At 39.0% G+C, this 12,667-nt stretch overlaps 2 protein-coding genes across 2 annotated transcripts; one reads left to right on the plus strand and one right to left on the minus strand.

Annotated features, from left to right (window-relative positions):
* Window positions 1-1,594: 1,594 nt before the first annotated feature.
* Window positions 1,595-2,935, minus strand: LOC106314633. The gene is made up of 2 exons (XM_013752475.1): window positions 2,276-2,935; window positions 1,595-2,182 (listed from the first exon to the last, which is right to left on the minus strand). Exons 1-2 carry the CDS (start codon window positions 2,933-2,935, stop codon window positions 1,595-1,597), a joined length of 1,248 nt encoding a protein of 415 aa, XP_013607929.1.
* Window positions 2,936-9,074: 6,139 nt separating this feature from the next.
* Window positions 9,075-12,365, plus strand: LOC106313939 (WAT1-related protein At4g08290). Its single transcript, XM_013751875.1, has 7 exons — window positions 9,075-9,360; window positions 9,476-9,538; window positions 9,705-9,821; window positions 10,054-10,300; window positions 11,490-11,648; window positions 11,726-11,877; window positions 11,964-12,365. Exons 1-7 carry the CDS (start codon window positions 9,167-9,169, stop codon window positions 12,184-12,186), a joined length of 1,155 nt encoding a protein of 384 aa, XP_013607329.1. The 5' UTR covers window positions 9,075-9,166; the 3' UTR covers window positions 12,187-12,365.
* The last annotated feature ends 302 nt before the right edge of the window (window positions 12,366-12,667 follow it).

Below are 12,667 nucleotides of genomic sequence, written 5' to 3' on the forward strand. Positions count from 1 at the left end.
AATTCCTGGAGTAGAAGGATCCATCGGAGTAGGCGTGGTTTGGCATCTTTCTTAGTCAGCGGGTACCTCAGGGCCGCGTGATATGTGTGCACTATCACCTTAGAACCTACTAGGTAGGACCTAAACTTCTCGAGAGCATAGACAATGGCTAAAATCTCCTTCTCGGTCGTGGCATATCGACATTGAGCTTCATCCATTATCCTGCTCGCGTAGTAGATCACATGAAGTTTCTTATCTTTCCGTTGTCCCAGCACTGCTCGCACTGCGAAATCCCTCGCATCTGTCATGATCTCGAAAGGTAGGTCCCAGTCTGGAGGCTGAACGACTGGTGCACTGATCAAGGCACCTTTTATCGTGTAGAAAGTAGGAAAGCAATCGCTATCAAACTCGAACTTGGTTTCCTTGCAGAGCAGCCTAGTGAGTGGTCTTGGGATCATTGAGAAGTCCTTGATGAACCTCCTGTAGAAACCTGCGTGTCCCAGGAAGCTCCTGATTCCCTTGACTATGGTTGGTGGTTGCAGACTCATCATCACCTCGATCTTTGCCTTGTCAACCTCGATCCCCTTCTCAAAGATCTTGTGTCCGAGAACAATCCCATCCCTGACCATGAAGTGGCACTTCTCCCAGTTGAGCACCAGATCTTTCTCCTCGCATCGTTGCATCACGCTGCACAAATTTTTCAAACAGACAGAAAAAGAGCTTTCATAGACACTAAAGTCATCCATGAAAACATCCATTATGTCCTCAATCAGATCAGTAAAGATGGACATCATGCAACGTTGAAAGGTCGCAAGAGCATTGCACAAGCCGAATGGCATTCTCCTGTAGGAAAACGTGCCATATGGGCATGTGAACGTCGGCTTCCCCTGGTCATCTGGGTGGATAGGGGTCTGAAAGAAACCTGAATAACCATCTAAAAAGCAATAGTATGGGTGATTAGCCAATCTTTAAAGCATTTGATCAATGAAAGGGAGTGGAAAGTGATCCTTGCGAGTCCCAGCATTCAATTTGCGAAAATCAATGCACATGCGATGTCCAGTTACAGTTCGAGTAGGGATCAATTCATTCTTTTCATTTGTTATGACAGTTATTCCACCTTTCTTAGGAACTACATGAATAGGGCTAACCTTGTTGCTATCAGAGATGGCATAGATCACACCAGCTTCTAGAAGTTTCATTGTCTCTTTCTTTACAACATCTTTTAGATTTGGATTTAACCTCCTCTGATGTTCTATAAAAGTCATTGATTCATCTTCTAGATGTATTCTATGCATGCATAAATCAGGTGAAATACCATGAATGTCTGCTAGAGAATACCCTAATGCCTTACGATATTTTCTTAGCTCGCACAAGAGTTTGGCAGTTTCCACATTATTCAGCTCACAGTTCACAATAACAGGATAGGCGGAATTTGGTCCCAAGAATGCGTACCTGAGCCCCGTAGGGAAGGATTTGAGTTTGATCTTTGGAGCTTTCAGTTCGCTCCATGGATCATCGAGTTGCATGTTCGGCATAATTTTTCTCTTCGGAGCAGCTGCTCCGGCTGTACTGCTTGGATTGCTCTTGTCTTTCTCCCCCATACTTAGATAAGTGACTAGCTTTTCCATGCTTTTGGCAGAGTCAAGCATTTGGCAGAGTCAAGCATCATTTTGTAGCCATCCGCGTCCACGCTCATGACGTTGTTCTCAGTCTCAGCTCGGATCAGAGCTAGTTCAAGTGGGTCATCTGTCAGGATTTCCTCAATCATGCCCTCTTGAGGGAACTGTGCCTGATCTCCATCCTCAACTGTGTAGGTCTGCGCGTCTATCATCGGTTTCTTCAGCAATTTGTTCATCTCGAACTTCATCGCAATGTCTCCCAGGTGAAGATCAATCCTTCCTTGTCGAACATCAATAATCGCACCATCCGTGCACAAGAAAGGACGGCCCATGATGAGTGGATCTCTTGGTTCTTCGTCAGCCTCTAGAACCACAAAATCTGCTGGAACAAAGGTGTTGCCTACTCGGACATGGAGATCTTCCAGAATACCCACCGGTGACTTGACTGATCTAGCCGCGAACACCAGGGACATTCTTATAGGTTTGAAGTATGTGAATCCCAGTCGTTTTGCCACGGAGTAAGGCATGAGGTTGACACTGGAACCCAAATCACAAAGAGAACAAGCGAATACTGTTTTCTCAATCTGTATCGAGAGAACAAATTTTCCTGGATCACCCAACTTCTAGACCGGCTTGTTCTGAAGCACTGCACTGCACTCCTTCGAAATTAGCATAACCTCATTGTATCCACTTATCTTTCCTGAGATCAAACCCTTCATAAAACTGCGCATAGAAGGTATCATCTGGATCGCATCGATCAGAGGTAACTTGAGGGTTAGAACCTCTAGCATCTTCTTACACTTCATCTCCTCACGATCATTCCTAGACTTCTTTGCGGGAACAGGGTATGGAACCTTAGGAGTGTATTCACGCAGAGGAACATGCTTGACATGTGTAGTGGCAGGGGTTGGATCAGTCTCAGCAGGCTGTTCCGTGTCCTCGTCAGACAGAGGAACATCTTCGGATTGTGGTTTCTCACCCTCCTTTTCCTTTCCTTTCTCTGCCGCCGATAGCTTCTTAGGGTCCGTATCTGGTAGTGTTCCTCCACTTTTTAGTGCAACGGCATTACATTCTTTACGATTCTTATCTATCTTTCCAGGGAGAGTTCCTTGCTGCCTCTTGACACTCTCAGCTGTCTGCGCAATCTGAATGTCCATCTGCCGCATGTGGCTAGCGACATTGTCATATTTGGTGCTCAGGTCATTGAAGATGTGATTCATTCTGGAGTTGATATCTGTGGTGACCTGGTTCAACGCTTTTCCTTGAATTTGCTGGCCTTGGAGAAGCTGCTGCATCATCGTCGCTAGACCTTTTATCTCTTTTGTCGGTGCAGCCATAGGTGCAGGAGCAGCCTGCTGAGCTGTCTGCTGCTTTTGGTTTTGAAATTGGTTGTGTTGCGCCTGGCTCAGAACATAGGTTCTTCCTTGGTAACCCTTTTGATACCCATTGTTCTGTCATTGACTGTTCTGCGCGTTGTCAACTGGTTTGTCTGGCTTAGGGTACGCAAAAAGATGAGTGTTGTTCCTTATGTTAGGGTTTGGATGAATGTTCTTGTACTGCCAGCCTTGACCAGTGACGTAGCTCACTTTTTGTTGATCGTCCACAGCGTTCTCTGCGTCAGGTGAGACATCTAAAGCACTGTTCTCTGAAGCAGTTTCTTCCATGATGAACACTTGGCTGTGATTGCCCTTTATCAGCTGGTCAACCTTTGCCGCTAGATCCTCAATGCTGTTCACGCTCTTGGAGCGATCATTCTCCTTGTTCTTGTTGAGTGAGCTTGACACCATATTCTCGATCAGTGCGAATGCGCCTGGTGTTGTTTGAGTCATGAAATCTCCACTACTCGAGGAGTCTAAAGCATTACGAAACTCATAGCTCACTCCATCATAGAATACATCCAGTATGTAATCGTCCTCAAACCCATGGTGAGGGCATTCCGTTCGGTACTCCTTCTAGTGCTCCCAAGAATCATAGAAAGATTCGTCAGTCTTTTGCTTCAAATTTGAGATCTTATGCCTCAGAGCTGCGGTTTTGGACTTCGTGTAGAAGTGGCTTAGGAACGCTGCTCTGACTTGTTCCCATGTAGTAAGTGTACCAGTTGGGAGAGAGGCAAGACAGCGAGCTGCTTTCCCATCAAGAGAGAATGGGAACATGGTGCATTTGACGTAGTCTGGTGGCACTCCATTTGCACGAGAGAAGTTGCAGACTCTCTCAAAGTTCTCGATGTGATCCAATGGAATTTCAGCTGCGAGGCCGCTGAACATCTTTTTCTGCACCAGGCCAATCAAAGCAGGCTTGATCTCATAATCCTGTCGAGTGCAGGGAGAGGGATTGATGGTGGAGCAAGTGGTAGGGAAGTTCTGCAGAAGGTTCCGCTCTCCGATGGGAGCACCTTGTTGCTCAGCTTGCTGTGCAACAAGTTCAGCCGCTGCTTGGCGAGCAGCTTCCTGTGTGTTAATGGTCTGTTGTATCTGCATCTGTTATTGCATGAGCGCCATTGCAGCAGTGAGATCATCATGGCCTCCGTGATCACCCATTGTGGTGTTAGTAGGCCGCGGTTGTTGACGGTTCTGTCTTTCTAATCTTGCGAGCTCTTCGTTGCTTAGCGTGAATAATGGTCCTTGTGCGTTGCGCCCAGTATGTCTACTGGTCATGCACCTGGATCATTGGCTGCAACAAAGAGAGGAAAGCAAGTTAGATGTCTCAGACAAAATATATAACTGAAAAATAAAGGTAAAATATTTGGTCCCCGTCGCAACGGCGCCAAAACTTGATACACTAAAACTGAACATTTCCTACTGTCAAGTTAACAGTGGTAATTGTAGTATTTAAGATTCAATCCAGAGGACCAGTCTACAGTTTATTCTTATGAGTTTTCAACTTAGCTAAAACTAAAAGTGGAGTTTGAATTAGATGGTAACGTGCAAGTAAAGTAAATGATTGTACAAAGTAAATTCAATATTAGAGAAGCCAATCTAGGGTTTCTCATCGGGTGTTGATGCTAAACCAAACATTTATTCAAGCGCAATGTAACATAATCTAGAACACGGATCACTCCAGCAGAACAGCCCACTGTCGTGGTGCTGCTCCCTTTGCGGTTCGACCTTGACACCTAACCTCTCGTTTGGATCAAGGAGATAGGTTCACCGAGCACTCTAGTATCTACTTTCGCTGACTAGAGATGAGCGGCTCATTCACTCAATATCAAGCAATCGACTACACAGTTAATGAGCAGATTCAACCTAAGATCTAGCAATAAGTGATCAGGTTATAGCTAGCATTAAGAACAGAGATGAACAAAGACACAATATGGTCGCTTATTTATGTTTAGCTTTTGCGATCAACACCCCAGAACCCTAGACAAGCTAGTCGACAACTCAGCCATAAAACAAGATGAACCAGACATAATAACTGAATGATACTGCATATAAATCCAAAGAGAAATCAATAGGGTTCAGGATGATCTTCTCGGTCAAGATGAGGATTCGTCTCCCTTACAATAGCAAATCCAATAATAGGTCTCAGTCTTCTTGTAAAAGTAGCGTAAAAATATAATAAAGATAGGGATGACTTTTTATATGGAGGCGCTATCGACTTCAGAGGAGTGAATAAGTGATTAGGGAAAATCTTTGAAAGATATGGAAACTTCCATAAATGTCGAGAACAATCGCCCAGCTGCTCCTGGTGGGATCAACCGTCAGACTGCTCCGCATGATTGTTCCGCGGGGAAAGACTCTAATTCTTGCTCATTTCTTCACGCTTCTTCCTTCAGCTCTTTTAGCCTACTCCAGACCTGAAATTACTCAAAAAAGACTGGACTAACTTGATAAAACATTAAAAACAAGTTAGAAAGCATATGCACAATGGTACCAAAAACACCATATATCAGAACTCCAGTTTTTCTACTCTATTATATTTTATGCAGTTTTCATATCTCTTTGTTATGAATTGCTTAGCTATGTATGAGTTGTTCTTCTTGTTAGATTTAGGGTTCAGATATTCATGAGGGATTAGCCCAAAATATAGAATTGCTAAGTGTCAGAAATATTAATCAACTAAATTGTTCTTAATGCATGTGTTCTAGAGTAGCTAACTAGGATCTTGACTATAGATATTAGGGCGCAAGTCGAAGCTTGGTTCTGTGTCTGATTTAGTTTAAATTGTGCTAGGATTGCTAGAAACAAACCCGTGCATAATGCTTCCTGAAGGTTCATTGATCGACAACTCAGTTGTTGCATCAATAGATAGTCTAAAAATACAGTAGTTGATCGACTATTCTTATTGTTTGAGTTCTAGAATATCCAATATATGCTTAGTATCTATATCTCTATAATCCTGATTGTCTTAATAGAAACCCTAAGTCTAACGCCTTTCATATATATCTTAAAACCTCAACCAATCAACCGAACAATTCCTTTTTCACAACCATTCTATTTACATTTAAACATGTTTGCCTAGCTTAACCAAATAACTTCTAGATCTTTTGTGTGCCTTAGCTCTCCGTGAATTTGGTCCCTAAGTACTGCAACTTGACCTCTTATTTGAGAGAGTACAAATCACTACTTAAGGTAATTTGAGAGATATCATGCTACATCTATCGTTGATAGCTGCACTCGGTATGTATGAGGTGGTCGTCGATCGATGTTGGAGTAGTCATGTCGATTGTCGGTTGAGTCTTTATGTCGATCGGTCGCTGGCTCGTGGTGTCGATCGACGCAAAGAGACGAACATCGACCGATGGAGATAGACGAATATCGATCGACATCAGGTACTTTCGACTTGTGGAGATTTCGACTTGGAAGTTTCCTTCCTGAAGTTTCTCCTCCTTTACCACTTGCCAGAAATCATCATCTATGATGGCAATCATGTGGTGCTTCACTGATTCATCTCTTCTACTCTGAATGAATGTTTCATGTCTCCTAATAGTGTTCGATGTCAAGATTACCTCAACTTCTACCCTCTTCAATCTTGCATTCAGATTCTCGATCTTTGATCTCAATTTGTATAAACATCATCTATCTTCCCGTTGAAATTCACCATCAATTTCTGCTGGATTTCAAGAACTTGATCAAGCATCACTTCAATCCTGCTTTCCTTAGTTTCTAGAGGTGGCTTCTAATAAGAGTTATTGAATGTTCTGATGAAATCTACATGTCTTAAATCATTCATGCGGCCTCTAGCGTCTGATGTCTCTGTATTCCTTTGTAGGCTGTTCTGATTTTCAGAAGTCTGTAGACGCTATCCATCTTAACCTTCACGTCATCCATCACTTCCTTCCAAAGATCAGCAGCTGATTCCCTTCTTTTGAAATCAGTGTCCATCCTACTGCTACATGATGTGAGATTCTCAAGAAGCCTATCTGCCTCTTCTGGATTCCTAGGGTGGAATTTTCTATCACTAGCTGAGTATAGAACCATCTGATATGCAAGCGTGATGCCTCTGAAGAAAGTGTTGAGCAGCTGTACTTCATTGAATCCATGGTGTGGACAGTCTCTCTGATATGACTTGAATCTGATCCAGGAGCTTTTGAATGACTCTGTAGGCTCATGTGTGAATGTAAAAATCTTGCTCCTCGAGTCTTCAGCGCGTGCCTCATCAAAGAAGTTACGCAAGAATGTGTTCTTGATGTTGGCCCATGATGTAAGAGATCCTGGTGGTAACTACTTGAACCAGTGCGAAGCTTCTCCAGCATTGTCTTTAATAGCAGAAACTAGACCTTGAACCTCTTTAGATGGTCCATAGGATGCTTGTGTGATAACCCACAGTAGGGTGTCTGTCCCACGAGTGTGAAATACTGAGGCTTCAACTCAAAGTCTTGCCTCTGAATGCCTTGAGGACGGATGAAAAATTTGTTCTCGTACCACTGATCTAGCCTGTTGTGATCAGCCCGTCGATCGATGCAACTACTGAGTTGTCTATTGACGCACCTTCCAGGAAGCTTTACGTATGGTTTTGACTTATTCATGAGGCTAAACTAAATCAGCTTCCGCTTGTTTCTAGCAATCCTAGCATAATGTACACTAATTCAGACAGAGAACCAAGCTTCCGCTTGCGCCCTAATATCTATAGGCAAGGTCCTAGTGTGTTATTCTAAACACAGGCATTAAGAACAGTTTAGTTGATGGATATCCTAACACTTAGCAATTCTATATTTTGGGCTAATACCATATGAATATCTGAACACTAAATATAACATACAGAACTGCTCAGACATAGCTAAGCAATTCATAACAAAGAAGTAAGAGAACTACTGCATAAATAGATAAAAGTAGAAAAACTTGGAGTTCCAATCAAATCTCTGAAGTAGTTCTTGGATCTTCTCTTCAAACCTAAGACTCTAAGTATTTTGCTGTATGAAAGTATGAAAGTATGAAAATATAGAAACCGGAAGGCTCTATCTCTAAAGGTGTTTTATTTATAAGAAGAGAGTAATAGTTTACAGAGTGTGAGAACAAACGGAAAGTAACCGGTGCTTGTTTGAGCTAGCCAGGGAAGCACAAGTCGGCGAGAAATACAAACAAGTAAATCCTTAATTTTCAGCCGCCAAGTGTTTGAGTGTTTAAGTCTTGATCTCCTTTCTCGTCGATCTTGTTCTCTTTTTATAGATAAATCTTCTCTTCTGTTTGTCCTAGGTCGAATTGACCTAATGGACTGGATCCTTCCTTTTGGGCTGTGTAACTGAACTGAATAATTGGGCTATCAAGCCGAGCTCGTGGCGCCGAGTAACGCAGAGTCTCACAACCAATAGGCGTCGAATTAAACAAATTCGAGCCGACCAAATGGGACCAATTTCTTAGTTGATAGGCCTAGTGGATATATGTAATCCATCTCCTACCGTAAATAAAAAATGGAAGGAACTAAAGTATAAACATCCATAACCTAAAATACATATTATCCTACTTTTCTTGTAAAGAAAACGAGAAACATACTCAAATAACTACAAGTTTACAACGGTTTGCTCAAAATCCGAAGACGTTACGTTCTGACGTTCTCCGTGATGGTGAAATTTGGCTCCAGCATTAGGACTCACGTCAAATCTTAGGGACAAAACATACACGTATTAGAAATGCAGCTTTCCGGTTTATATGTTTATCAAGTTTGGCAAAGCACAAACAAATAATAATAAAAATGACGTGAGCAAGATATGTGTGTTAGCAAAATAATTATCAAAGCCTATATGGATTATTGTTTGCTTTACGATCGCTTGAATGAACCCATACCCATCCAAAATAAAATTATTACCTTTATTGAATATCATATCCTATCGGTCGTGGCCTTATAGATATGCATATATATATATATATATACACGGTATACACTTTATTGTGATTTTTTTTTCGTTTTCTTTTTCTTTTTGATAAAAGACGTTGTTTCTTTAGTTAATCTACTACATGAATCTCGATCAGAGGAAAAACAAGTTCTCATGTTTATCTAAAACTCTGTATCACCTTTTTGATGTTTTATATAAGATGACTCGCTCATCATATTTTCCCCATCAGCTCTGACACTTCTTAACATTCAGAAAATTTAACTTCAATAACACATAAAAAAGAAAAGAATCAATAACCATGGAGGGTGTAAGTACGATCATTAAAAACTTTAGACCATTTTTGTTAATGATATTTTTGCAATTTGGAGCAGCAGGAACCTATATTGTCATTATGGCCACTCTCAATCAAGGCCAGAATCGTTACGTTCTGATTGTGTACCGCAATGCTGTTGCTGCTCTTGTTCTCGGACCTTTTGCAATCTTCTGTGAAAGGTCAAATCCATGTAAAACATGCAATTATTATATTTCATATTTTACGTATTAAGAAAACAACTATGGTTTAAATTTGATTATTTTTTTCTTGATGGGCTTGATTTTGATTTTACAGGAAAGTGAGGCCGAAGATGACACTATCGGTTTTCTTGAAAATAGTGTTACTCGGCTTTTTAGAGTAAGAATTAATCTTCTCCTTTTTTTTTTTTTTTTTTTGAACTTAAGAATTAATCTTCTCCTTTTATCAATAAAATCATAATGTTTGTAAACTAAGAAAAAAAAAACAGAGCGATGATATTTCAGAAAGATACCCTTAATACATGATTTTGTACCGGCCTCTGTAGGCCAATATTGGACCAGGGTTTTGGTTACTTGGGGATGAACATGACATCAGCAACATATACATCTGCTATCATGAACGTTCTTCCTTCTGTCACTTTCATAATCGCTTGGATTCTAAGGTAATCAGTGGTTGAGACACATATTAAGGTCACTTATTATGTTTCAATGGGAAAAGAATTCGCTTAGAGGACTAGCAGAGTACTTTCGAGTCCTCTCAATGTTATTTTAACTGTGGTAATCACTATGAATGTCTAAAATGAAAGAGTATCCCCTGGATTTCAGTCTAAGATCCTAGTTATATAAAACGAAAACACATGTTCAAACTAACTGGAAACGGTTATATGTGAACAGAATGGAGAAAGTGAATATAGCAGAGGTACGAAGCCAAGCAAAGATAATTGGGACACTGGTTGCTCTTGGAGGGGCATTGGTCATGACATTGTACAAAGGTCCACTTATTCCTTTACCATGGTCTAACCCAAATACGAATCAACACAACGGACATAGCAACAGTTCACAAGACCATAATCATTGGGTTGGTGGAACCTTGTTGATACTCCTCGGTTGTGTTGCTTGGTCTTGCTTCTATGTTTTGCAGGTACTCTCCTTACTGTTTACTTTATTTTATTTTGATCAAACATTATTTCGTTTCAATCTCCAGACCAATTATATTTAAAAATTAAATGTATAAGTATTTAAAAATTGAATTAAATATGTATATAGCTTTTCTTTTTTTTAATATGTATATAAGCTAGGACCCGATAGTTTTGGATAAAACAAATTCCCTACATATCTTACAACATCAATATGCATTACAGAGTCCCCTATTTATAACATCGCATTTGCATTAAATACACAATTGCTAAAAACCCTCTTAGTTGAAACATTGTAATAAGACACCAGGATATTCAACATATTGGTTTATGTTAGCACCATCACTGTGTTGGTCCCAGTATTCGAATCCGCTTGTTTCATATTGACAAGCGTTTGTTTTAAGAAAAATCAAAGTTCTGTGTAAAAAACAAAAAAAAAAAAAAAACAGAAGGTTTATGTGTGTACCGCGTGGTTGATAGTTGATACAATGATAAATATATATCTATTCTATTAAAACTGAAATATTTTTGTTACTGTTTGAAAATATGGATGATAAAATAAATAAAAATTGTTTAGAAACGTAGATAGCAAATTAAGTATTTTCTTTTATTTACACTGTTAGCCATTGTATTTATAATAAATTAAATATTTTTTTGTATTTTTTTATTCACAGATTTTGCCACTGCATTTAAAACTAATTTAAATTAATTAATTACAATGGTTGTTGAAATATATAGTATATGTTATATAAAAAAATTTTAAATGTAGTATTATCCTATTTAGTTTAGTCAAATATAAAAATTTCAAGAATTCAATTTTTAAGAAAATAATATCATAAAATTAATAATAATTCACAGAAAACTAATAAAAAAAATTAATTTTTATAATGTTGTTTCATTTTAAATTAAATTAACAAAAAAAGATAAATATATGAATAGTACAATTACATCAAATTGCATCAAGTTATAAAAATTTTAATATAATATTATGCACAGATAAAAAATTATTACCAAATATCTATATTATAAAATAATATATTCTACTCTATACGTAAATTACAAAAACATATAAAATATACATAGGATTTTTTTACAAAACCAACGGTTTATGAGTTTTGTTGAACACAAGTTAAATCCCTCCCACACGGGTCAAGTTCTGGTACTGCTTAAAACATACGTATATTTGATATACAGTCCATAACAATAAAGACATATCCTGCGGATCTTTCACTATCGGCCTTAATATGCCTATCTGGGGCAGTCCAAAGCACCGTAGTAGCTCTCGTAGTGGAGCGCCACTCCAGGGGATGGGCGGTTGGATGGGATGCAAGACTTTTAGCACCTCTTTATACGGTAACTATAAATTTTAAATTTAGTCAGCTAATCCCTTCACAAAAATATAATATTGATCAAAACTCTCTTTAATGAAGGGTATAGTAAGCTCGGGTTTAACCTACTACGTGCAAGGGATGGTTATGAGAACGAGAGGGCCGGTTTTCGTCACTGCTTTTAACCCTCTTTGCATGATTCTTGTAGCTCTCCTTGCTTCTTTTATTCTCCATGAACAAATACATTACGGATGGTATGTTAGACGAATAAAGACATCTTGCAATTGTTCATGAACTTAAAACTACATCTATGTGTTTCTTATATTTCTTTTTGTTGCAGCGTAATAGGAGGGACGGTGATTGCCATGGGTTTGTATTTGGTTGTTTGGGGAAAAGGTAAGGACTATGACGTATCAGTATTAGCTATGCTTGAGAAGAATAGCCTTCAAGAACTACCATTCAGAACTCAAGTTAACAATGACGACAAGTTGGATTCTTCTATAGATGATGTCAGCAATGTAACCTTTCCCGCTGGTGCGCATAGTCGAACATTTGGAATATAAGAAAATTTAGAAAAGAAAACCAATCAATAATTGTCTTGCAGTATGCATAAATAATACATATATACATATATGTATTTGTGTGCAAATGACATGAGTTTACGTTATTTATATATTTTAACAGTCTCGTAGGTTGTAATCTATTGCTGAAACATAATATGAATAAAAGTTAATGAATAAAATTAACTAGGGTGTTAACTTTTGTTTTATTTTTTTATACCACATTATTTATTGTTCCTCATCTGCTTTTGGGAAGTGTTATGATTTACAACAAATTTGCTCACCCTTTTATCTCAATGCAATACTGTATGTGGACCAAAATATTATCTTGAATGGTAACAATCAGGGTCCTTCAGTAAGACAAGTGAAGCATTTGCTTCAAGTTAAACATTGTCAACTACACAAACGTGGTAAGACAGATTTGGAAAAGTGTTAAGCCCTCCGAATTTGAAATCTATCATTTCAAATATACATGTTTGTCTAA

This window comes from Brassica oleracea, chromosome C9, assembly GCF_000695525.1.
Source record: "Brassica oleracea var. oleracea cultivar TO1000 chromosome C9, BOL, whole genome shotgun sequence".
Taxonomy (NCBI): domain Eukaryota; kingdom Viridiplantae; phylum Streptophyta; class Magnoliopsida; order Brassicales; family Brassicaceae; genus Brassica; species Brassica oleracea.